Here is a 27408-nt window from a genome sequence, read left to right as displayed (position 1 = left end):
TATATATATGTATATATATATATATATATATATATATATATATATATGAATTGAATTTGTTTTCAAAAGGTAATGTTGCATTGTGATATGGGCATTATAGAATCAATTATATCTTGTGGGTGTTTGGGTTTGGTTTGGTTTGGTTTTCTATCGGGTACTTAAATTTCTCACACCCCAATATTATATGTTAAAAGACCCAAAGATACATTATGGCATAAATGCATTAATTTTTTCCTAGGACAATACAGCCTTCATTTGACAGATGGCATCCTCAGAAGATTATTTAAGACAGCAAAGGCCCCCTCAATGCTGCAGAAAAGGGCTGCGTTTGTGTAGTTTGCTGTCCTGCCAGTCCCGCAGGCCCACACCTATTGCAGCCAGGGAGGCAAGTCTGTGGGGCATTGATAGATTCCTTGTTTTATTAAATTTTTTCTTGGACGTTTGATGTTAAGAAGTAATCTAAATCTGCCATATATCAATGGGCATCTTCATAAAGCTGGGCTTCTCACATCTGTGACTTTTCCCTGAATGTTTTAAGTGCAGAAAAATGAAGAACGTATTCTTCAGAGCTGACAGGGCCTGTAATATGATGCTTAATTTAAAGCATCAATCACGCGCTCCCCCCCCCCCCGCCCTCCCGCGCTCACCCCAATAAAGTTAAAAATACAATTCTCGACTTTCTTAGTGATATCCCATATTTAGCATATTCAGAAATCTTCGTGTGTAGAGATCCCAGAATTTTGAGAAATGATTTCATATTAAACTTAGCCCTAGCTTGTTGGGCTTGGTGGATAGAGCATTGGCCTGCCCAGGGTTCAATTCCGGTCAAGGCACATGCCCGGGTTGTGGGCTTGGTCCCCAGTAGGGGGCGTGCAGGAGGCAGTTGATCAGTGATTCTCTCTCATCACTGATGTTTCTCTATCTCTCTCTCCCTGCCTCTCTGAAATCAATGAAAGAAATATTTAAAAAGAGTAAAAATAACTTAAAAGCAAGAGCAGCAATAACAGAACTAACCTTTCCAACACACACAACACACACACACACACACACACACACGCACGCATGCATGCACACGCACACGCACACGCACACACAAGCAGGGGGCATTTGGGAAACAAAAACATTTCTCTGTGTAACATCTTGTGAGTACAGTTTAGGAACAATTTTAATATGAAATCTTACGGATCGCTTGTCTAGGATCCCTTCCGTGGCCCAAGGAACATTAATGACAACATTAATTTTCAACATTAATTGAAAATCTGTTTTCAAATGAACTATTAACATAGTGCTGGTCAAAATTTTTTTTTTAAGCCTTAGATATTTGTGGGTTAGCTCTGTCTAAAAAATGTACCTTTTCTTTAAGTCCTATCACCAGTGTATTCGCAACTAGATGTACCTACCTATGATTAAATTTCAGCAGCTGTTTCTCCGTCCACTGGAAGTCACAGTCACATGTGGAAAGCAGACCTCACTGTCTGTTTGGTAGGTGTTTGTGCAGTTGTAGCTCAAAGACTCACAGGATTTCCCTGAAGCTGAAAAAAGTTACAATAATCACTTTCCCTGGAGCAGAAGTTCTTTTTTTATTTCAGAGAGGAAAGGAGAGGTGGGAGAGATAGAAACATCAATGATGAGAGACAATCATCGATTGGCTGCCTCCTGCACGCCCCCACTAAGGATCGAGCCCACAACCAGGCATGTGCCCTGACCAGGAATTGAACAGTGACCTCCTGGTTCATAGGTCAAGGATCAACCACTGAGCAACACCAGCTGGGAAGATATAGATATATATATATATATATAGATAGATAGATATAGATATATATGCCTATATATATCTATATCTATCTATATATATATATTTAAATACATTTTTATTGATTTCAGAGAAGAAGAGAGAGAGCGAGAGAGAAACATCAATGATGAGAGATAATCATTGGTCGGTTGCCTCCTGCACGCCCCCTACTGGGGATCGGGCCCACAACTCCAGCACGTGCCCTTGACCAGAATCGAACCCGGGACCCTTCAGTCTGCAGGCTGATGCTCTATCCACTGAACCAAACCGGCTAGGGCAAAATATTTTTAAATGCATACCTTTATATGCTTATATGCAAAATATATAAATACATAAAATGCTTAAACTATTTGACAGCTTATTATTTGATTTATTTAACATTTCAGATGATTTCCCAAACTTTCCTTTCCACAAAGGACCACATTATATACTTTTCAAAATATGTTAAATGTTTTTCTCAGCATTTTTTTCTACGAACAATCCATTATTGCAAATGGTGGTTATAATTTTTACAACATAATTGCACCTTCCATTGACAACTTCTCAGGCATTAACTAATTATGCCATTTAATAAAATTACAGTAATTGCATTAAAAGACTCTCTGTTGAAAATGTGAAAGGAGAGTCTTACCTATTTGAGCATATTTTCATGTTTATATTTTCAGCTCCATAATTAAATTTTACTTCCGGACAGAATCGTGGCTCCACCGAGGAAAATCAGTTGGCATTTTGGGAGCGTCTTGATTTTGACTAGCAAGCGTTAGATCTTTATTTTATTTTAACCCCGGATTTTTTAATCCTAGGTACATGCCGATCTCCACATGGCCCCGTTAGATAAGAGGTGAATGGGTAATGCCCCGTTGTGTCCTGTAGGTCCAGCCCTCTATGGGAACCCTCTTTCACCATCATGCCAATCCTGAGTTTTCTGTTGGGATGCCAGCACACTTTCTGCTTTCTGTGCGTGGTCTGGTGAGGAGCCATGGCCTTCTGCAGATTCCAGTGGATTCATTCCGTCTGGTTCTGCTGTGCCGAGAATCGCGACTATTGATCTGAACTTGATCCTGAAGTTCAGAGAATGAAGAGAAGACTCCTGGGAAGTCATGCCATTCCTTGACCCAGCCAATGCTTGGCCCCTGTCCTCAGGTTCTGCCCTCTCCCTCCCTCCCTTTCCACAACCATTATTGTCCAGCGTCTCATACACTGTGAGACACTGAGGTGCAAAGATGACATTTTCATATAAGCAGTCATCCATCTTATGGTCCCCCTCTAGTCTTCTCTCCCCAGCACCCATTCCCACCTCCTTCGCCCTCCCTCCCCCAATCTTTCCTCCAGCTTCTCTCCACTTTGTGGTCAAATTGAGCGCCGAAGAAACACAAGAAGGGGGTGGACAGAGATTACACCCCTTGCTTTTTTTACATTTCTGTTGATTTCAGAGCAGAAGGGAGAGAGAGAGAAGGAGATAGAAACATCAATGATGAGGGACAATCATGGATCGCCTGCCTCCTGGGGATCGAGCCTGCCACCTGGGCATATGCCCTGGACCAGGAATTGAACTGTGACCTCCTGGGTCCAATAGGTCGATGCTCAACCACTCAACCACTGGGGCTGGGCACTGCTTTCTTTTTATTCCAACTCCTGCTCTGACCGCCTGTGGACCCCATCAGAGGGCAACATCCATAGACAACTAACAACAACATCATCATCATCATTGTTTGGACGTGCGTTTTCCTAGCTTTTTCTTAATCCTGTCCCCCGCCCCCCCAGGGGTTGGTGCCCATGAGCCAAGTGGCCAAAAGGTGACCAGCAGACGGAGACCTGGGGGAGGAGGGAGGGCCCTGGCAGATCTCTAACCCTGATCCACAGGCCCCAGATCCGGGGAGATTTAATTTTGTATTTTTTACAGAGCTGAGTACTTTCCCTTCCCTTTCCATCTGCTTGTGTATGGGATACTGGGAATGAGCAAACATTTTGTCTGGTGCAAAAATTGAAAAGAATATTAGAAATGAAAAAGATGGAGGAATGGAAGGAGGGAGACAGAAGAAGAAGAAGGGAGGGAGGGAAGGAGGGAGAGAGAGAGAGAGAGAGAGAGAGAGAGAGAGAGAGAGAGAGAGAGAAGGGAGGCAGCTGGTGTGTGAGAAAGCAGTTATAACCAATTTCCTGCGTCAGTTTCGACCTGTTGAACAACATGCTCAGCACTTTGATTTCTGGCTCATTTGATGTGGCCTTTTTTTCCCCCTTTTTTTCAGTCCGAGCTGTGTCATTTGTTTCTGAGCTGTCCTTGCGTTAGCCTACCCGGCTGATCTCTGGGCTCCCCATCAGGTGGCCTGTGCCCCCCCTTCTCGGGCTGGGCTTGGCGAGCGGACGGCCCTTTCATTGCTGTGCGAGGCAGGCGTGCTGGCTGGGGGGCCTGTAATTAGACCCACCCCAGGTGACACTTCCAAGAGAGCCTGGCAGCCATTCTGGCCGCCCGCCCGCTCCGATGTTTATGGAGAGAAACCTTCTTTTCTTTGTGGGCTGGTGAGGGTTTACTGCGCTGGGGTTAGTGTTTTGCCATTTGATTTATGATTTAGGAAGGTGTGTGTTGGCTCTCTCGCCTGCTATCCCCGGGTTGTGTCGTCGGCTTTTTCAATAATAGGTCTAATCTGGGGGGACGTGTTTCATTGGCCTGATAGCCTAGCTTTCACTTTTAGGAAAAAGAGGTACAAAGGCAAATCGAAATTCCACTGAAGACTTCACCATCTAAGCCAGCGGTTCTCAACTTGTGGGTCGCGACCCCTTTGGCGGTCGAACGACCCTTTCACAGGGGTCGCCTAAGACCATCCTGCATATCAGATATTTACAGGACGATTCATCACAGTAGCCACATGACAGTGATGAGGTAGCCACGAAAATAATTTTATGGTTGGGTCACAACATAAGGAGCTGTATTTAAAGGGCCAGAAGGTTGAGAACCGCTGACTAAGCCATGTTTGTCTGCAGAAGGGGTGGGGAACGTCTGGCCCGCGGGCCGTGTTAGGCCCAAGAAATCAATTGGTCCAGCCTTGCTGAGGCATTAGGGGTGAGTTAAACGTTTGACGGAATACAGAGCAGGGTAATTTTTTAAGTTGATAATCTTGTATGGCCCACAAACAATGCTATAAATATCCAAATGGCCTTTGGCAGAAAAAAGGTCCCCCCGCCTGCTCTCCAGTGTTTACTGACTTTATAATCTCCCTGGAATTTTCCTCAAACCCCCAGTCCACCTTTTTCTGGCCCTTTAAAATGACTTTGCTATTTCTGCCCAAGCTTTTTCAAATTTTTTGCTTCAACTCGTTGCCAGAGATGTTTCGTTTTGCCAAGAAAAAAAATAGAAAGGAAAAGGAGAGAAATACACTGCTTTGCTCAATTGGTGTTAGAACCAAACCCCGCGGCAACTGTGCAGGGGTTCTCAACCTTCCGGCCCTTTCAATACAGTTCCTCATGTTGTGACCCAACCATCAAATTATTTTCGTGGCTACTTCCTAACTGCAATGTCGCTACTGTGATGAATCGTCATGTAAATATCTGATATGCAGGATGGTCTTAGGCGTCCCCTGTGAAAGGGTCATTCGACCGCCAAAGGGGTCGCGACCCACAGGTTGAGAACCGCTGCTTTACAGCCTGGAAACGCACAGAGCCGTCAGAACGGGAAATCGGAGGGGTCTTCATGTTCGTCCATCAGGGGAGAAACGGAAGGCTTTGTAACGTGGTCTCCCGAGGCCTCCTGGCTCATCCCAGCCCCTCCACCCTGTCTGCAGTGTGTGACCTGTGGCCATGAACTCTGGAACCCTGGGTTTGTGCGTATGAGTTGCATCCACACAGTATCCATGCATTTTGTTATTAAAAGTTAAAAACACTTTTTTTTTCCTTCAGTCTTACATTTGGAAAACAGGTATATATTTTTAAAATATACATTTTTGTTGATTTCCGAGAGGAAGGGAGAGGGAGAGAGAGAAACATCAATGATGAGAAAGAATCATTGATCCGCTGCCTCCTGCACGTCCCCCACGGGGGATCAAGCCCACAACCCGGGCATGTGCCCTGACCAGGAATCGAACCAGGGACCCTTGAGTCTGCAGGCTGATGCTCTATCCACCGAGCCAAACCAAGCTAGGGCTGGAGAATATTTTATAAGTCTGTCGAGTGACTGACTGCTCTGCAGGGTTGATACACCCTGGAGGAATAAAACCTGGTGTTGTTAAGTCAGGTGCCTGGCATGACCATGCTGCTGCTGCTGATAGTCTGTGTTTTGTGGCACTTGTAGTGAAATAATATCTTTTTTAAAAAAATATATATTTTATTGATTTTTTACAGAGTGGAAGGGAGAGGAATAGAGAGTTAGAAACATCGATGAGAGAGAAACATCGGTCAGCCGCCTCTTGCACACCCCCTACTGGGGATGTGCCCACAACCAAGGTACATGCCCTTCACCGGAATCGAACCTGGGACCTTTCAGTCCGCAGGCCGACACTCTGTCCACTGAACCAAACTGGTCAGGGCGTGAAATAATATCTTATATTGGTTTATTTGAAGAGCCACAGTATACTCAGTATGAATTTACTGATAGCAGCCTTTTTTTCCCCCTGCTCTAGTTTAAGGCACGTACATGCAATGATAAACTTTTCCCCAAGCAATTCCATAGCCAAAGCTGCGTTCCTTGGAACCCATGGATTGCCACCCTCACATTTTTCCTAAGGAAATCCCTGTAGGCTCATTCCCTCCTCGGCACGCACCTTTGCAAAATGGACAGTGCGATGGGGGTTTCGCTGTTAAAAAATTAGCTGCCGGTGGCTTCCATCAAGTAACTACAGTTCTTTCTGTGAGTTTCACTTTGCATTTTATTGGGGATTTTTAAACTTTTACTAGTGTACATATTTTCAAAAGAAAAAGAAATGATTTTCCTGGAAATTTATTGCACACGCGCACGTACACACACACACACACACACACACAAGGAGGAAGAAGGGAAGAGAGAGAAAGAGAAAAGAAAGTAAAAAAGGGAATACAGCAAATAGCCTGCCCAATGCTCAAGTTCACTTTCAAGATAGTCCTGCAGGTGGCGATAGAGACTCATAAATGACGAAAATCCCGAAGGCGAATTCCTGTGGACTGCTGCTTGGGGATTTTAAGTTCAGCAATTTATTTTTAATTTGATACAGTCATCTCCATGCAGAAATCATTAGTGAAAAAATGGAATTCTCATGTTCTGCAGTGTTCCTCTGTTTCTGTAATAATTTTCTCAGCGGTTCTGTGCTGTGTTCATCTCTCTGCACAAGGAAGATCTAGCCGAGTGGATACAGCTTTTCTATGGGAAATTACTATTTAAAAATATATATATTTGTTTTCAGAGAAGAAGGGAGAGGGAGAGAGAGATAGAAACATCAATGATGGGAGAGAATCATGGATCGGCTGCCTCCTGCACACCCCACACTGGGGATGGAGACCGCAACCCGGGCATGTGCCCTGACCAGGAATCGAACTGTGACCTCCTGGTTTATAGGTCGGTGCTCAACCACTGACCCACACTGGCCAGGCACAAATTACCATTTTAAGCCTGTTTTTTCCCCCCTTTTATTTTTACTTAGCCTATAGCCAAAAAATTTGGTGCCTATGCCATTGGTAAGGTTTATGAAATGGTTTGCTATTCAGTATTAAGTTACTTAGGCAATGTGCTCAGTGAGAGTGTGTATGTGTGTGTGTGTGTGTGTGTGTGCGCACACACAGACACATCTTCAAATCAAAGTGTCAAATCCAGTTGTATCCAGAGGACATTTCATCCCACAGCTAATTGTAGGTTAGTTTTAATCGGAGCAGGATCACACATTTCTTGAAAGCTATTGTATCCAGAGTTAAACGTACAACATGCACAATTTCTTTTAAAATACCAGACCAGGCATAGTGGCTGTGATAACATTTTATTCAATTATTTTTGTTATTTTATTTTGGACATTAGACATGGTCAAAGCAAAGTTGAAGCAGTCAGTAGATGTTTCTTTGCTGCTAGTTAAGGTTCAAAAGTTCTTGAATTGCTTTTTCTGACTATATCTGTTTTCACTTGCAGTTTTTTCTTACGTTTGGGTCTGAAAATGCTAAGGCGAAAGTGATTTTGCTTAAACATAAAGCTAATTTTCAGCTCTCTTCTTGTCGTCTCATTTTAAAAACCTTTGCAGTGCACATTTGCGAGGGAAACTGCCTTGATTCTAAGAAAATATAATTATTTTGGTTTAAATGCTTTAGGCTTTAGATATTGAGTGTCATCAACAGACGACTGATGGCCTGGAGCAAATTATTTCAGTCTTGTCTCTCTTCTGAACATTTCACTAAGTCTTATGGGGAAGTTAAAAACCAATAAGGTCGTATATACCATATTGTTAGATACAGAATTTCTTATTTTTTAAAATATATTTTCATTGATTTCAAAGAGGAAGGGTGAGAGAGGAAGAGAGAGAGATAAACATCAATGATGAGAGAGAATAATTGGTTGGTTGCCTCCTGCACACCCCGCACTGGGGACCGATCCCTCAACCCATATATGTGCCCTGACCGGGAATTGAACCGTGACCTTCTGGTTCATAGGTTGACGCTCAACCCCTGAGCCACGTCTGTCGGACCAGAATTTCTGATAATTAAAGCAGGAGAGAAGGAAAAAGAAAAGAAACAAGAAAAGCGAAACCTCCTTGCCTTCTCATATCCTATTTCAATTGCTATTCCAATTACTCATGAGGGAGGAGAGCAGAAAGCAAGTCAGACCCTCAGAAAACCTATTTTGCTGCCTTCATAGAAAGAATATTCAGTTCTTGCTCTGTTAGCAGCTGACCAAAATCGAATCTATTAAAATATATATATATATATATATATATATATATATATATATATATATATATATATATATCGTGGTAAGCAGTTCTTGAAAATGTTTATGATAAATGGTCAAGGCCAATCTTCCACCGTGAGATTAGCCGTTGGGACAGGATGTTTGTCAGGAAGTAGGTTACTGGCTGAGCAGCGTGTCCTGCCGTGTAGCCCGCAGGATAAATGAAGGTTTAACAGCGTGCAGTGCGAGGAGTTTATTTGATTTCCCCCTCTTGGCTTTCTTTTGCATATATCTCAGCGTTGTTTCTTCCCTCAGTGACTCATTTTATAGACAAAAAGCATCCAATGTTTTGAAAAGGCCTCCCACCCCAGGCCCCTTGCTCATCGAATGACCTACGCATAGTAACGGGACTGAGTCACTTTTTCAGAATGGACATTGTAGCTTGAAAAAATAGTAAGACAGCCCTAGCCAGTGTGGCTCAGGGGATAGAGCGTCGGCCTGCCGACTGAAGGGTCCCAGGTTCGATTCCGGTCAAGGGCACATGCCTGGGTTTCTGGCTCAATCACCAGTAGGGGGTGTTGATGTTTCTATCTCTCCCTCTCCGTTCCTCTCTGAAATTATATATATATATATATATACAGTTGTGAAGACTATGGCCCAGAAGTTTAGCCCTCATCTTAAAGATACAAGAAACATTGCTGAGAATTATAGCGATTTTCCTGCTTTTTCTTTTTAAAAAAAAACACAACAATTTATTGATTTTAGAGAGGAAAGAAGAAGGAGAGAGATAGAAACATCAATGATGAGAACCATGGATCAGCTGCCTCCTGCACACCCCCTACTGGGGCTTGAGCCCACAACCCAGGCATGTGGCTTTGTCCGGAATCGAACCCTGGACCCTTCAGTCCACAGGCCGACGCTCTATCCACTGAGCCACACCAGCCAGGGCTTCCTGCTTTTTCCTGATTGCGGTCCAGCCCCAGAGCTAGTGGACAGCAGTGCTCATGAATGATGCCACCGCAGTAGATGGCACCTGTGGTCACACACCAGTGACAAGAGATCAAAGGCACTGGCTGCAAAGCCTCAGGGAAGCGTTATGTGTCTGCGGCCTGATCTATTGTCCCAGAGGTCGGAGAGTGTTAATGCACTCTGCAAAGATTACCCTCCCTCTCTAATGGCTCCCACACTTCCTTAAAGGATTTAAACAGCCAGGAAGGTGACGCTCCTTGTCAATTTTTGTCTTCGGCCTGCCGTGGGAGTTTATCTGTCTGGCCGCTGAGACCACTAGATCAAGTCGCCCCGCCGGGATCAGAGGGAGGCAGGAGAAGTTATTTAGGGCTCCATGACGACTTGCCCTCTACATGCTTTGCATTCCGTTCTGGTGTTTACGTTGTGGAAACGGGGGCGTATCTGTGTTCGGAAGGGGGGGCCGGACAGAGTCCAGGGGTTGACGTTGACTTTCCATCATGTTTGTTTTCATAGTCTTTTCTGAAGGACCTAATGCCCAATGGGGGCGTTTCGCGTTTCACTTATTTTGGTTAAAGACGATGGGAAGAGCCCTGACCGGTTTGGCTCAGTGGATAGAGCGTCGGCCTGCGGACTGAAGGGTCCCGGGTTCGATTCCGGTCAAGGGCATGTACCTTGGTTGCGAGCACATTCCCAGTGGGGGGTGTGCAGGAGGCAGCTGATCGATGTTTCTCTCTCATCGATGTTTCTAACTCTCTATCCCTCTCCCTTCCTCTCTGTAAAAATCATATTTAAAAAAAAGACTTTGGGAAAGAGTGGACTTGAAACATTTCCTCTATGCTGCCTCCCCCACCAATGTATACACACACACACACACACACACACTCACACTCACAGACAAACACAAAGTCACTGCATTCTGAAATGTTGATCCTGAATTAGGCATGTGCAAGACTGACCCACATGTAGGACTTACTGACTTTGTCCAGATCATCCTTGTATATTTCAAATGTTGTGAAAACATGTTTTTTATAAAGCTCTCTTCTCACCCGGCCCGTGTGGCTCAGTGGTCGAGCGTCGACCTACGAACCAGGAGGTCACGGTTCGATTCCCACTCAGGGCACATGCCCAGATCGTGGGCTCCATCCCCAGTGTGGGGCGTGCAGGAGGCAGCCTACCCATGATTCTTTCTCATTATTGTTGTTTCTCTCCCTCTCCCTTCCTCTCTGAAATCAATAAAAATATATTTAAAATAAAATAAAATAAAATAAAATAAAATAAAAAGCTCTTCTCTGTGTTAGAGAATGATTATTGGATCCTGAGTGTCCAGAGATGACACCGTCATTTTTTTGTTATTTTATTTTATTTGTTTTTTTTTCTTCCCCATTGATTTTTAGAGATAGAGACAGAGAGAAACATTGATGTGAGAGAGACACATCGATTGGTTGCCTCCCACACTCGCCCCTACCAGGGCCAGGGATCAAGCCCGCAACCTACGTATGTGCCCTTGACCGGAATTGAACCTGGGACCCTTCAGTTTGCGGGCCTATGCTCTATCCACTGAGCCACACCAGCAGGGGCGATGGCAGTAATGTTATCAGACTCTGTATATCTTATGTTGCTTTGATTATAACGGAGTACTTTCTAAATGAGACTGAAAAGCTTCAAGGAAGATTGTACCTATTCCTTTACCATGGCGGTTTGGGGAATACTGGGCATCTGTACGTGTGAGAGAAGATACTGAATCCCTTTAAGTCACAGTCTATGCTGCTGTAGAAATGAGGAGGCCAAACCTGCATTTCTCCCTGAGAATTTTCTACCCACTGTGCACAGTTGCATCATAGAGAGATCTGAATTCCTCGCCCGTCCGGCCTGGCTCAGTGGTTGCGTATCGACCAATGAACCTGGAGGTGTCAGTTCGATTCCCGGTCAGGGCACATGCCCGGGTTGCAGGCTCGGTCCCCAGTGTGGGGTGGGCAGGAGGCGTCCGATCAGTGATTCTCTTTCATCTTTGCTGTTTCTGTCTCTCTCTCCCTCTCCCTTCCCCTCTAAAATCAATCAAATATATATATATATATTTTTAAAGTGGTATGAGTTTCTCTAATTCTCATCGCTAATATATGTGGCCTAGGCTGGTTGCTCCAAAGGTTTCCTTAAACCAGTGGTTGGCGACTGCTGGCCTAGAGCAGTGGTCGGCAAACTCATTAGTCAACAGAGCCAAATATCAACAGTACGACGATTGAGATTTCTTTTGAGAGCCAAATTTTTAAACTTAAACTATAATATAGGTAGGTATATTGTTAGTAACTTAATTAGGGTCCTCCCAAGGCTTAGGAAGGGCCACACTCAAAGGGCCAAAAAGCCGCATGTGGCTCGCGAGCCGCAGTTTGCCGACCATGGGCCTAGAGCAGGGGTGGGCAAACTTTCTGACTCGAGGGCCACAGTGGGCTCTTAAACTGGACGGGAGGGCCGGAACAAAAGCATGGATGGAGTGTTTGTGTGAACTAATATAAATTCAAAGTAAACATCATTACATAAAAGCGTACGGTCTTTTTTTTTTTTTTTTTTTAGTTTTATTCATTTCAAACGGGCCGGATCCGGCCCACGGGCCGTAGTTTGCCCACGGCTGGCCTAGAGCATGCAATATTATATTTATGTAGCTTCCTTAGGAGGATTTCCTGTAATTCAAGATGGCAGTCGGAATGATGGATGTACAAGTATTTTTTTAAAAAAGAAATCCTTGCTCGGCCAGTGTGGCTCAGTGGTTGAGCATCCACCTATGAACCAGGAGGTCATGGTTCGATTCCCGGTCAGGACACATGCCTGGCTGGGTTGCAGGCTCGATCCCCAGTGTGGGGCGTGCAGGAAGCAGCCGATCCATGATTCTCTCTCATCATTGATATTTCTCTCTCTTCCTTTTTCTCTGAAATCAATAAAAATATCTTTTTTTTAAAAAAAAGAATTTTCGTTTGCCCCATGGGATTTTCACACTTTTCAACTGACGCTACTGTATTTTATTCAAACTGTATAGAGCTGTCAGTGTGTTCGTTATACGACTCTTCTACAGCCGCTGAGCAGATGACAATTGCTAGAGCGGGCGGGAAGGCGGGGGACGGGGGGGTGGTGGGGGGCTGCAGGCGAGGGGGGACCCATTCGAACCCACATCTTCAGAAGCGAATTTCTCTCGCGTCTCCTGTTCCGGGCCCTGCGTGGACCGTCCCCTGTCTCTGCTTCCGATGGCATGTTCCCTCACGCTGTCGGGCGCCGACACGGGATGTCTCATCTGTATATAAAAATTAAAAAGTCAAACAAAAATCTGGCCCACATGAAGAACAGGCCCTCTGGGCATATGGCTCATTATGCATATTCGTTTAATTACTAAAACACTTGGGATGGCTTCCCTGCCCTCCCTTTCAACTCGCAAAGTCAGATCTCTTCTCTTGCACGGAAAATGGAGCACAGCTCTGTCTTCTGCAGGAGGGGTGGGGGGGAAAAAAAGAGAGCTTTTGAAGAAATTTTTGGAATTCACCAAAAGGAGACACGATTCTCAGGATGAGACCGATAGCAGCAGGGATTTCTCTCTCTTTTCGTTTCTCTTTTTGTCTCCTTCTCCCCCCGCCCCCCCCCGTTACCCCCCCATTTCTACCACTGCCCCCAAAGGCTAGTCTTACGGTGGTTAGTTTATACGAAAGTGGGCAGGGCAGGAATGCAAGGCCTAGAGTGTAGGTTTCATGTACATTTCTCCGCAAGTCTCAGGGCGAAGCTACTTTCATTGGCTGGAAAGGGACTCTCGATGCAAGTGTGACTTTAATTGATTTTTCAAGGCTAACAGGTGGTGATAGCTCAGACTTGCCCCAGCCTCGTTGCCACTCCCGATTTGGGGCGCCGCGTAGAATAGCTTTATTAAAATAAACCGTTTCCTGGCGTCGCGGTTACCTGGACATCTGCCTCCTGGTTTTTCAAGGGCCTTTGCCAATATTTCCCCTCCGTGCCTACATGGATTGGATCCTAGAAAAAAGAAAGTGGAGGGAGACTCCCTTCTTTACATGTCATCAGACTCTTTATTTTGGGGGTTTACAATTAGACAGAAACGTTGTTTCTTCGGGGATTTCTTTCTGGTGGTGGTTGTTTTCGCGTGTATTTCGGTTATACATTTATTTTCATGGTGCAACGGATTTTTTTTTTTTTTTAACAGAACGGGCCAAACCTTGAACGGGTAGTTGCTGGGTTTGCATTTGAACTTTCATTCTGGTGATCCATTGATGGTTGATGTGAGGGAGTGTGTGAGTGTGAGTGTGTGTGTCTGTGTGTGTGTATTTCTTTTATTGATTTCAGAGAGGAAGGGAGAGGGAGTGAGAGAAACATCAATGATGAGAGAGAATTGTTGATTGATTGGCTACCTCCTGCACACCTCCTACTGGGGATCGAGCCTGAAACCTGGGCATGTGCCCTTGACTGGACTCGAACCTGGGACCCTTCATCTGCAGGCCGACGCTCTATCCACTGAGCCAAACCAGCTAGGGCCAGAGAACACTTTTCTAGAACGTTCTGTCCACTTAGTGGACAATTAGAATCCCATCGGACTTGTACCACAGAGGGTGGCTCCGGTGCCAACAATTCTGCTTCGGAAATGAGTGAGACGCTTGCTGGTACATTTAATGGAATTTTTTTTGTGTTGACCTCTTCAGGATACCCAGCTCTATGGGGAATAAATGTGTGAGGATGCTTTCCTCCCTTCCTTTAATCAGAGCAGAGAATTTGCTGATGGCTCTGGAAGACGTATTTACCCAAATCGGACTTTCAACTGCTCAATTACCAGCTTCTGCAAAAAACAAACAAAAAAACACATAATGAGAAATTCATTGTCTGATCCTTGACCAGAAATTATGATCATTTTAGGAGGGAAAGAGCCAACAGTTGCAACATATTAAATGCCTTCTTTCTTATTTCATTTTGAGCTGTTCAACTTTTTCAACTAGCAGCTCTGCCTTGATGAGTGGTGTGGGTTTTTATTAGGCCATAGATGAGCGATTGACTTTTCCCATTTAAATAAGGTCATCAAGAAATGTAGAGGGTGGCCAGTTAGCATGATGCAAACCATGGGGATTTTAAAAATATATTTGTATTGATTTGGGTTTTTATTAGAGAGGAAGGCAGAGAGAGAGAGAGAGAGAGAGAAACATTGATGAGAGAGAATCATTGATTGGCTGCCTCCTGCACCCCCCTACTGGGGATCCAGCCCATAACTGGTGCATGTGGCCTTACTGGAAATGGAACCGGTGACCTCATGGTGCATGGAAGATACCCAACCCACTGCACCACACTGGCCGGGCAAACCACGGGATTTTAATAAACGTTTCCTATTCAGACGAGAATACAGATTATGTACTTAGGAAAGAAGCTTGTGTATAAATACAGATTAGAAGCGCTTTTTTTCTGTTGTTTTTTCTTGAATCCGATCGTACATGCAAAAGGGGAAAGTAAAACCAGCAGAAAGTCCATCCTTAAAGAATGCGGCCTGGAAGTCTCTAATTTGTTCTAAGTTGATCAGTTACATGAGTGACTTTTTTCCCAGCACTGGCGAGCTGACAGCTGATCACCACAAGTTACCGTATTTCATCTTGTGGGACCACCTGTGAGTTTGAAAGGAAAGTGGGGCGTTAAGTCTGGAAATAACGTGCCCGAGATGTCACGCCTGCCTCGTGAAATAATTGCCGAGTGTTCTTTTCCTCTTTGTCCTGCTAACCCACGTGGTACTTGGAGGCAGGGCCGTGTCTTCGTGGCGTTCTTGTTTCCGGCGACCATGGCGGCAGAGGCACTTGCGTTCAAACCCAAGCTCTCGCTTGTCCTTCCTGTGGGAGGGTCCCAAGTTCAGAGGCGGATAGAAATGGGGCAGGTGAAGTGCGTAGCTTGTCTGATGTGGGCATTCCTGGCCCATCATTTTGTTGGGGCCATCCAGCCTTAATATTGGAAGACTTTAAGATTTTTAAATTCTATCATATATATATATATATATATATATATATGTATATGTATATGTATATATGTATATATACATATATGTATATATGTGTGTGTGTATATGTACACACACATATATATACACACACACACACATATGTATATGTATATGTATATGTATATGTATATGTATATGTATATGTATATATATGGGTGTTTTTGCTGTTGTTAATCCTCACCCAAAGATATTTTTCCATTGATTTTTGGAGAGTGGCAGGGAGGAGGAGGAGGAGAGAAAGAGAGAGAGAGAGAGAAACATCAATGTGAGAGAGAGACACAGATTAATTGCCTCCTGCACCTGCCCCAACCAGGGCCGGGGATCAAGCCTGCAACCAAGGTACATGCCCCTGACCGGAATCGAACCTGGGACCCTTCCGTCCGCAGGCCAGTGCTCTCTCCATGGAGCCAAACCTGCTAGGGTGACGATTTTAAGATTCTTAAAGAGACTTTGAAAACCTGGAATGTCTTACCTGAAATACTTGGGTTTTAAAATATTGGAAGCCAGTTTAAAAAGTAATCCCCTCTCCAGTTAAAATAAGCCTTACGGTTGGCAAAATTTGGCATGTGGCCGGCCTCTCGGGGACCGAGGGTGTTAGCATACGACCGTCCCTCGGTTCTGGTACAATACAGCTAGGAGCAGACAGCTGAGTCGATAGGCTAGGGAATGGGGTTTCCAGGTATGGGGCCATATCGGCCTGCTCCAGCGTGTACCTGGCCAATCGTGTCTTCCTCATTCTACCAGTTCTACAACTGCATTAATCAGTGTGTGTGTGTGTGTGTGTGTGTGTGTGTGTGTGTGTGTGCCTGTTTGTAACCATTTCTAGAAGCTGCTGTAGTGAGACTCCTGGATTTAATTCCCCGAAGTCACTGAGGAGGCATGGAAGATGGTTGCCATTCCGTGTTCTCAAGCCGTGATTTGGTCTTGTCTTCCCCTCAGGTGTTCCTGGTCACGGTCTGGAATTTTGAGCTGTACATGATCCCCCTGGCGTTGCTGCTGCTCTTTGCCTACAATTTCATCGAACCCACGAAGGGGAAGGCGAGCAGCACCCACGACTCCCAGGTAAGTAAGCCAAGATGCCAGTAGCTCTGATGTTTGACTCGAAGGTGTTTAACAATGATAAGCCAGCACCACCACTAAATCATGGCCCAAGTCCATTTGGTTTGATCCTGGAGGATCCACCTTGCACATATGTCCATGTTATAGCACAGATCTTTTTTATAGAAAAAAATATATATATTAATTTTTTAATTGATTTCCGAGAGGAAGGGAGAGGGAAAGAGAGATGGAAACATCAGTGATGAGAGAGAACCATTGATCGGCTGCCTCCTGCACACCCCACACTGGGGATCGATCCCACAACCCGGGCATGTGCCTTGACTGGGAATCGAATCGTGACCTCCTAGTTCATAGGTTGATGCTCAACCACTGAGCCACCCTGGCCGGGCTAGAAATATATGTTTTTACTGATTTGAGAGAGAGAGGAAGGGAGAGGGAGAGAGAGAGAAACATCGATGACAGAGAAACATTGGTTAGCTGCCTCCTGCATGCCCCATACCTGGGGATCAAGCCTGCAACCCGGGCATGTGACCTGGACTTGGAATCGAACCGGCGACCTCTCGGTGCATGAGATGATGCTCAACCCACGGAGCCACACTGGCCAGGGCTGTAGTAGAGATCTTGTATCAGGTGTCGCCTGGGGTCTCCTCCGTGAGGTTAAGGTGAAGAACATTGTCAGCCACGAGAGAAAAGCCCCTCCAGGGGACACAGAGCATCTGGAGGCTGCCTCGGCCCCTCCGCCCAGGCTCCCCATTCAGTGCTCACCTCCGGCCTGAAGGCGCAGGGGGTTCTCGGAGGCTTGCCCACTCCCAGGGAAACCCCAGCCTGTGTGGGCATGTGTCCCTCTGTTCCTGTGCCCATGTTTCTGCTGCGATTCTCAGACTTGCCAGCAAGGCTTCCCCTCAGAGACACCGGCCTCCGCTCCCTGTCCTTCTTCCCCAGCTCTTCCCCCACCTCGCTCTCTCCTCGCACACCAGGGGCTCTCTCCTCCCCGCCTCCACTCCCCCCCGTGAGCAGGAACCTGTATGTATTGGCTTCTTTTATGGTATAATCCTGGCATTCCAGGTTCAAAAACCCAGCAGTTTTTTAAACAAAAGTCTAAGGCTTTGAGACTTGGTAACAGATCAGCATCACATTGGGTTTTTCTAGACGCAAAAGGGGACCCTCTTCACAGAGTTTCCCTTAGCATGTTCTCATGATGGAAAAAATCATCTCTGGCCCGGCTGGTGTGGCTCAGTGGTTGAGCGCGGACTCCTGAACCAGAAGGTCACAGTTGGATTCCCAGATAGAAGGCACGTTCATGCCCGGGTTGCAGGCTCCATCCCTCGTAGGGGGCGTGCAGGAGTTAGCCAGTCAGTGATTCTCTCTCATCATTGATGTTTCTCTTTCTCTCCCCCTCCCTTCCTCTCTGCAATCAATTAAAAAATAAAATAATAAATGAATAAATATTGCAGCAGCGGCATGATTGAAATTCACCTGTTCTAGAGACAGGGTTTTAAAACGAATCTGAACCAACCTGCTCGCATCACAGCCGGTGCTGTGACCCCCCAAACGAAAGCAGGGCGCCCTTTAGTCCAGATCAGGGGTGGGCAAACTTTCTGACTCGAGGGCCACAATGGGTTCTTAAACCGGACCGGAGGGCCGGAACAAAAGCATGGATGGAGTGTTTGTGTGAACTAATATAAATTCAAAGGAAACATCATGACATAAAAGGGGACGGTCTTTTTTTTTTTTTTTTTTTAGTTTTATTCATTTCAAACGGGCTGGATCCGGCCCGCGGGCCGTAGTTTGCCCACGGCTGGTCCAGATCAATGCCTTGTCCTCCCTCCCTCACCTGCTCCCCCACCCAAACCCGAAGCCCCAGGAGACAGTGAAACCGTAAAGAAACCTCCAACTTACTCTCGGGGAGGATGATACTCAGACTCACGCACTTCTGCTGTCTGATGTTCCCGTAATGGCCCCCAAGGAGCAGAGAAATCGCTCTCGCAGTGAGCCCCGCACAAACGGAGAGCGGTCCTCTCCGCCTTAACATAGTGGCCGGTTCATCTGTCAGGAGAACAGAAGTGTTTAGAGGAGGTTCAGCTCAGCAGAGCCGCCTGGAAGCTGGGTGCCATCCAAGGCCGCTCGCCTCATGGCTGTATTTATCGCGAAGTTTTATGGAGATGAGGCGTGTTGTGTGCGCTGTTGCCACGGTGCCCCTGAACTCTCAAAGCGTTCTCCTTAAGGGTGTTTTCGCATATTGGATTTTAAAAAGATGACCGCTTAAATTCTGTAGACATTTTTTTCTTAATCCTCACCCCGGCGATATTTTTCCATTGATTTTTAGAGAGAGTGGAAGAGAGAGGGAGAGACAGACAGAAATATCAATGTGAGAGAGACACATCGATCGGTTGCCTCCTGCACACGCTCTGACCAGGGCCCGGGCTGGGGAGGAGCCTGCAACTGAGGTATATGCCTTTGACCGGAATCAAACCCGGGACCCTTTGGTCCGCTGGCTGATGCTCTATCCACTGAGCCGAACCAGCTAGGGCTGTAGACATTTTTTTTCTTTTTTTCTTTTTTATTTCAGAGAGGAAGGAGAGGGAGAGAGAGATAGAAACATCAGTGATGAGAGAGAATCACTGATCGGCTGCCCCCTGCACACCCCCTGCTGGGGATTGAGCCAGCAACCTGGGCATGTGCCCTTGATTAGAATCGAACCCAGGACCCTTCAGTCCGCAGGCTGATGCTCTACCCACTGAGCCAAACCAGCCAGGGCTGTAGACATTTTTCTTTCATGTGAATAAGTTTATTTTGCCTTTGGTCATTTCAGCTGATATTTTATTAACTAATTATGGGGCTTCCTTTCAGGAGAGCACGGAAGTCGATGACGAGGAGGATGAAGATGACAAGGTGAGTGTCCACAGAAACTCTTGACAGGGAGGGGGCATTCTTTTTGTTTTGTTTTGTTTTGTTTTGATAATCCTCACCCGAGGATATTTTTCCATTGATGTTTAGAGGGAGTGGGAGGGGGAGAGACAGAGAGAAACATTGACGTGGGAGAGACACAGCGATTGGTTGCCTCCTGCATGCACCCCATCAGGGCCGGGGAACCTGAAACCGAGGTACGTGCCCTTGACCAGAATCAAACCCAGGACCCTTCAGTCCGAGGGCCGATACTCTATCCATTGAGCCACACCAGCCAGGGCGGGACATTCACGTTTTCAGCAGATAGCTTCCTTCCAGGTTGTGTCAGATGCTTTTATTGTTTTGTACTATAGAGTAACCAGCAGATTAATATTCATATCATTTACAAAGGATATCCCTTTCTAAGATATATCTATTTGTTTCTTTTCATTCATTTGTAAAAATGAGGATGGAAAGGGGCAAAATGTGAGAAATAATTGAAATAGTAGAAAAAGCATAGCTGTAGGCCCAGCCGGCGTGGCTCAATGGTTAAGCATCGACCTAGGAACCAGGAGGTCACGGTTCGATTCCCGGTCAGGGCACATGCCCGGGTTGTGGGCTCGATCCCCAGTATGGAGTGTGCAGGAGGCAGCTGATGCATGATTCTCTCCCATCATCGATGTCTCTATCTCTCTCTTCCTCTCTGAAATCAATACAGATATATTAAAAAGATAAAACAGCAGAGCGGGAGGGGGGCTGTCCTTGGCTGCGGGCGAAGGTGCGCTTCTCCGTGGCGTCTGGAAGGTCGACGGAGGGTCGCCCGGGAAGTCACAAGTAAATCAAGTGACAGTGCTCCTCCTTCAGGCTCCAGCCCGCGCGCTGCGGGGTGGCCACCCACTTCAGAGCTGTCACTTCCCCAGCTGTTGCTGGCAGCGCGTGCAGCTCTCCGTCTGGGTACATCTGTCCTTTCCCTTCTCCTGGGAGAGGCTCTCAAAGCCGGTGCTTCTGTTGTCATTACGCTTTCAGACAAACCTTCTGGAATAAAATGGAAAAAAAAGGGACATGCCAAATGCGATGCTACTAGCTTAATGGACTTCAGTCCCCAGAACCTGTGGGTATAGGGGGGTGGGGGGAAGGTGCTGAGAGAGACGCATGGTATAGCGTTTCGGATGCTTGAGGGGGAGGGGGAGATCTTAACAGTTAGAATCCAATATAAAATGCCCAGGAAATAGCAAAGAATATAAAAACACCGGCTCCGTGACACAGAGGGCCTTCAAATGAATCGAGAGAGGCAGATGGTTTTGCCCATTTGTAGCGCATTGAGGGGATTCCAGAGTAAACCTTACTTGTGGTGTTAAAATGATCATTCATAGCAAAATAATGAAATCAAGTAGTAAAATATTTTTTTAAGTAAATTGCCCTTTTTTAGAAAAACAAAAGGTCACACAGATGCAACTTTCTTGTTGATGAATTGATGTTGAGTGGCTTCCCGGTGACGTAGCTCTTTGAACATTAGAAGCAGAGATGGCCAAGCCACAGTGCATGCTGGGAAGGCGTCTCAAAGGAAACAAGTCTTTTTTTTTTTCATTAACATGTTTTTATTGATTTTTGGAGAGAGAGGAAAGGAGAGGGATAGAGAGTTGGAAACATCCATGAGAGAGAAACATTGATCAGCTGCCTCCTGCATGGCATTGAGCCCACAGCCTGGGCATGTGCCCTGACCTGGAATCTAGCTGTGACCTCCTGGTTCCTGGGTTGATGCTCAACCACTGAGCCACACCAGCCAGGAGGAAACACAGTTTTAAATGAAAATTTCCGTTTTAGTGAAATTATTTTAAACCTGTACTAGGAACTAGCCTACATTTTATTAACCGAGGCTTGAAAGTGAGGCAGATTTCTTTCCCGTTGGCCAGCCCTTTTTAAATGACCCACCCAGGGACGGGAAGGCAATGAGTGAGACGTCGGAGGTCAGTCAACTAGAGGCAACACCTTCAGCCCTTGGACTACAGGCCATGGGTTGTCAAGGTCGAGCCTTACACTCGGGTGTCTCCAGGTCTAACTCAGGGTCTGGAGGCAGAGCCATCGGGGCTGCCCTTCTAGCCTTTCCAGGCGAGGACTACTGAGTCGAACCACAGCACCTACAGCAGCGGTTCTCAACCTGTGGGTCGCGACCCCTTTGGGGGTCGGACGACCCTTTCACAGGGGTCGCCTAAGACCATCGGAAAACACATAGATAATTACATATTGTTTTTGTGATTCATCACTATGCTTTCATTATGTGCAATGTGTAACCATGAAAATACATCCTGCCTGTCAGGTATTTACATGACGATTCATAACAGGAGCAACATGACAGTGATGACGTAGCAACGAAAATAATTTTATGGTTGGGGGTCACCACAACATGAGGAACTGTATGAAAGGGTCGCGGCATCAGGAAGGTTGAGAACCACTGCTCTACAGGGATGAGCCATGGAGCTATGGTGTCAGCCTGTCCCACACGGAGGGCCTTGTACGCGGTCTCCCCCCATTGCATCCTGGGCAGTTTTGTTCTTGAGACCCTTTGAGTGTAGTATCTTCAGAGGGACTTCATTTATTTATTTTTTGAATCTTTATTGTTGAAAGTATTACATCTGTCCCCTTCCCCCCCACCACCACCCATTGACCTCATCTAGCCCACCTCCCTCCCCAGGCCCTCTCCACCCCCCCACTGTCTGTGTCCACGGGTGATGCACATATGCATACAAGTTCTCTGGTTGATCTCTTCCCACCCTCCCTCCCCCGCCTTCCCTTTGAGATTCCACAGGCTGTTCATGCTTCTGTGTCTCTGGATCTACTTCGTTCATCAGTTTATTTTGTTCATTAGATTCCACATCATAGGGCCTTGAATAGCCTCAGCACAGCCATGGTTGTTTTGCTTCCTCAATTTCATATTCCTGTGAAATCTTCTAGAGCAGTGGTTCTCAACCTTCCTCATGCCGCGACCCTTTCATACAGTTCCTCATGTTGTGGTGACCCCCAACCATAAAATTATTTTTGTGGCTACTTCATCACTGTAATTTTGCTACTGTGATGAATCGTCATATAAATATCTGATATGCAAGATGTATTTTCATTGTTACAAATTGAACATAATGAAAGCATAGTGATTCATCACAAAAACAATATGTAATTATCTATTCAATATGTGTTTTCCGATGGTCTTAGGCGACCCCTGTGAAAGGGTCGTTCGACCCCCAAAGGGGTCGCGACCCACAGGTTGAGAACCGCTGTTCTAGAGGAATTCGTCTAAAATGAAAACGTAACTGTTTATTCCTCTTCCGCTTAACACGGCCAGTCTTTGGTGAACCTGGTGAACTTTCCAGTCCTCTTCCATATCTTCTCACTCTTACTTCTTTTTCTTAAAATATATTTTTACTGAGAGATAGAGACATCAATGACGAGAAAGAATCATGGATCGCTGCCTCCTGCACGCCCCCTACTGGGGATCGAGCCCGCAACCCGGGCATGTGCCCTTGACCGGGAATCAAACTGTGACCTGGTTCATAGGTCGACACTCAACCACTGAGTCACGCCCGCCGGGCTCACTGTCACTTCTTTCAGAGATTTGTAACTAGGGGGATTTTCAACAGTAAGGCCTCCGGAGCACGCATCATTCGCACCCATGTTCCAATCCATTATTTCTTCTCCATGTCTGTCAGCCTCCAGCGCTGAGCTGTGCTCATAGAGCTGCACGCACAGGCTGTATCCCAGGGCTCGCTCTCGTGGCCCTTCTGGCTCCTGGTGCGTGTTACACATGACAGACCACGCTTCTGGGAACTGTAACACGCCCAGCGAGACGGGCACTGTTTACAAATGGTAAACACACGGCCGTTTCCTTCCACACCAGAAGAAGAGAGGGAACTCCTTTCTCTCCAAACTATCCATCTTGCAAGTGACACCCCTTAATTGCCAGCACCCCCTTCCCACCAAATACCATCGCAGACAACTGGGGAGATGAAAGTGGGCCGGCCCCCGTGGCGCGGCTCCCTGGGGAGACGGACGCTTTCCCATGTTCCCGCCTGTCTCCCGTGCACAGACCAGGCCCAGGCCTGGGCTCTGTCACCCTTTTATTGTCTCCGTCGGGGATTGTTTTAAAATGACATCACCGTAGCCTCGTGCTCCCTCCTCATTGTTAAAAGTCCATGGAAGTGACTTGTATTAGGAACCGAATTAGACTCCACAATTTTGCCTCCCCCTTTTTTTCTTCTTCTTTTTTTGTTAATTCTCTCTCATCGTTGATGTTTATTTCTCTCTCTCTCCCTCTCCCTTCCTCTCTGAAATCAATAAAAATAGATATTTTAAAAAAAGAAAATAAAGTCAAAGACTACCTTTGAAAGATGAACAATAATTGAATACCTTCCTACACATTTCAGGGCCGATGGGAACGATATGTAGAGGACCTGCTCAGGGATGATTTTCAGGGGAATGAAGTAAATGGCCATTCTGATGTAACTGCTTTTAATTTGATTTAATATGAATTTTAGTGATGAAGTCATTTAATTGCTCGCATCTCTACCATCCCAGCTTAGCTTTGAGACTTTAATATTAAAAATGGATTCCAGCCAATTCTTAATGATCGGTTTATGCATGTTCTGATGAGAAGGGGTTGGCTTCCTTACTTCTAGCAGGCTTTTCCCTGACACGCTGACTAGCTCCCATTTTCCTTTTCAACACGAAACCTCCGTTCTCAAGAGTGTTTGGCCTCATTGCCTTGAGAAGTAATCCAGGAATGTTCATAATCTGACCTTTTGAGGCAGTATTCATCCTACTTCCTATCAGGCTCCTAACCCTGGCACTTGTGGGTTTGCTTTGATATTTCTACTGTAAGGATTATACTTGTTATCTTACTCCCAAATATTGTGAAATACGATATACCAGACTCTAAATCAGATGGATTATCTATCCTTCTGTTAGCTAATGTGCACTGTCTAACAGAATACAGTCAGAGGCTCTGATTTTATAGAATACTAGAGGCCTGGTGCATGAAATTCGTGCACTCCGGGGTGGTGGTGGTGGGGGAGTTCCCTCAGCCGGGATTGCAAGAAGGCACAGGCCAGGCCGAGGGAGCCCACTGGTGCATGATGGGGGCCAGGGAGGGATGCGGGAGGTTGGCCAGCTGGGGAGGGGATGTGGGAGGGCTCCAGGGCATGTCCAGCCCGTCTCACTCAGTCCTGACTGGCCAGACTCCAGCAGCAAGCTCATCTACTGGTTGGAGCATCTGCCCCTGGTGGTCAGTGCACGTCATAGCGAGAAGTTGAGTGGCCTTAACATATCATTAGCATATTACGCTTTGATTGGTTGAATGGCCGACCGGACGACTGGCCACTTAGCATATTAGGCTTATATTATATAGGATAACGAATCTAAATATTTAATTTCCCATTGCTTAAAATTTTTACCTCATGCTGATGTGGACTGCATTGGACATTGTTTCTCCATTACCCACAGGTCATTGTTTTTCTGAGGGTAGTAGCTAGTCCTCTTGTCTTTCCTCATGGAACCCCTTGTTTCAGTGTGATTTGCACTAAGTCCCAATTATCCAGTGAGTTTAGAAGCTAATTGATAATTTACAATAAAGGTGGGGGCGTGGGGGGCGCACCATATTTTTCCTCAAGGGAAAATAACATAAGTAACAAATGACACAAGAGTAATAATTTAAAACAACATCATTTGCAGTAAGAATTAGTTCAGTATAATTAGATTTAAAAAATAATATTTGTAGAGTGTTTACAATTTCCAGGCTGTGTTTATGTTTCAGCCCACTCAGCATTCAAAATAAACCATTACATTAGCTACCTCCCCCATCTACAAATGATTAAACCCGGATTAAGAGAAATGAACTTGAGCCCAGCCAGCGTGGTTGAGTGGCGACCTAGGAACCAGGAGGTCACGGTTTGATTCCTGGTCAGGGCACAGGCTCAGGTTGGGGGCTCCATCCCCAGTGGGGGGGTGTGCAGGAGGCAGCTGATCCATGATTCTCTCTCGTCATTGATGTTTCTCTCTCTCTCTTTCTCTCTCCCTCCCTCTCTGAAATCGATAAAAACAGAACATGTTAGAATTTCTTATTGCATTGTTTGCTCACACACATATTTTTCCTTCCACCCGCCTCACTTCCCCGCCTCAAACAACACGAAAGGCACCCTCCTGGCATGTTGAGCTGCAGTAGTTCCAGGGCCAGGAAGCCCTCAGCCCTGCCTGGGGGTCGCAGGCCTGGCACCTGCCAGTGGGTGAGAGAAACTCCTAATGAGATGTTGAAGCCAGAAGCACACTCTGGCAAGTACCTGTCAGCGTGGGAGCGCGGTGTGCAGTGAGCAGACAGGGAGAGCCGTTTAAATCCACTTAGGAATTGTATTGACTCAAAACCCAAACAGTCTGTTTTCTGTTCCTTTCCCCAAAGCAAATGGACTACTGGAGCGGGATGGCTCTCCGGAAAGAGCAATGATTTTCTTTCCCTCCTGGAAACGGCGTGCACCGTGGAGTTGAGTGCGTGTGTGTGTGTGTGTGTGTGTGTGTGTGTCTGTCTCCGTGCACACACAACCCATCTCATGGGTTCTGTGTCTGAAGGCAGTTCCCAGTCCGTAAGCCAGGCTTCCGGAAGACCCGTTTTTAATCTTGTGTTATCAGAAATACTGCTGCTTGGTCTTTGTGATGACAGATGTTGAGAGGGGTTTGTTGTTTTTTTTTTTTTTTTGTGTGTGTGTGTGTGTGTGTGTGTGTGTGTTTTTCATGCTGAATGCCACTCCATCTATTTCCGATGTTTATCGTGTTTGCATGTCTTCAGATGGCAGGCTTTTACTATGCAGTGGGAGGAGACAGCCCAGACGTACCCCCCTTTGCAGTGTAACGTTCTATGTTTGCCTCTTTGCTCCGCGTGGCTGAAATGACTTGGGAGATCTTGGGGTAGAAATGAGGCATGGATGGCTTTCGGGGACCTTGTGCATCCTGTGACAAATACTACTCAATGTCTCAGCGTGTCAAAAAGGTTTTTCCTGCTGTGATTGACTTCCAGGACTATGTCTCTGGTTTTGCTGAGGTAATTAGAGACCAAGGTGCGCCCGGCTGGTGTGGCTCAGTGGTTGAGCGTCAACCCGTGAACCAGGAGGTCACAGTTCCATTCCCGGTCAGGGCACACGCCCGGGTTGCGGGCTCCATCCCCAGTAGGGGGCGTGCAGGAGGCAGCCAATCCATGATTCTCTCGCATCTTTGATGTTTCTCTCTCTCCCTCTCCCTTCCTCTCTGAAATCAATAAAAACGTATTTCAAAAAAGAGAGAGAGAGAAAGGAGTTTTCCTAAATCAGAACAGGTAGGAAAGATTTAAAGTCACATACTGATGATATAATTAATTCTTAGTTGTAAATTCATGGTGATGGTGTTAATTCTCTCCCACAATCCTCTAGTCATTGGAGGCATGGGAAAGGCAATGGAGCCTTGAAGAAGGAAATATTTGCTTCTTTTTTTAAAAAAAATATATTTTATTGATTTTTTACAGAGAGGAAGGGAGAGGGATAGAGAGTTAGAAACATCGATGAGAGAGAAACATCGACCAGCTGCCTCCTGCACACCCCCTACCGGGGATGTGCCCGCAACCAAGGTACATGACGTTGGTCGGAATCGAACCCAGGACCCTTCAGTCCGCAGGCCGACGCTCTATCCACTGAGCCAAACCGGTTAGGGCGAAATATTTGCTTCTTGATTTATTTCATTTTTGTTCTTTAAAAAAACACACACACACAACAACTCTGTTACACACGGGTCCACTCTTTGTTCTTATTTCAGCTGCTTCCGAAACTTAGCCTAAAGCAGGGGTGGGCA

General features: G+C 46.1%; 1 protein-coding gene across 1 annotated transcript in view; it reads left to right on the top strand.

Annotated features, from left to right (window-relative positions):
- MCTP2 (multiple C2 and transmembrane domain containing 2) overlaps positions 1–27408 on the top strand; it is a 128455-nt gene that overhangs the window by 87041 nt on the left and 14006 nt on the right. The window contains exons 18-19 of the mRNA XM_081114885.1: positions 16549–16671; positions 19519–19560. Coding sequence (XP_080971011.1) covers positions 16549–16671; positions 19519–19560 — 165 coding nt within the window. The remainder of the gene's footprint in view (positions 1–16548; positions 16672–19518; positions 19561–27408) is intronic.

This window comes from Myotis nattereri (assembly GCF_964212035.1).
Source record: "Myotis nattereri genome assembly, chromosome: 21".
NCBI lineage: Eukaryota > Metazoa > Chordata > Mammalia > Chiroptera > Vespertilionidae > Myotis > Myotis nattereri.
This window is presented reverse-complemented; position numbering and strand designations above follow the sequence as displayed.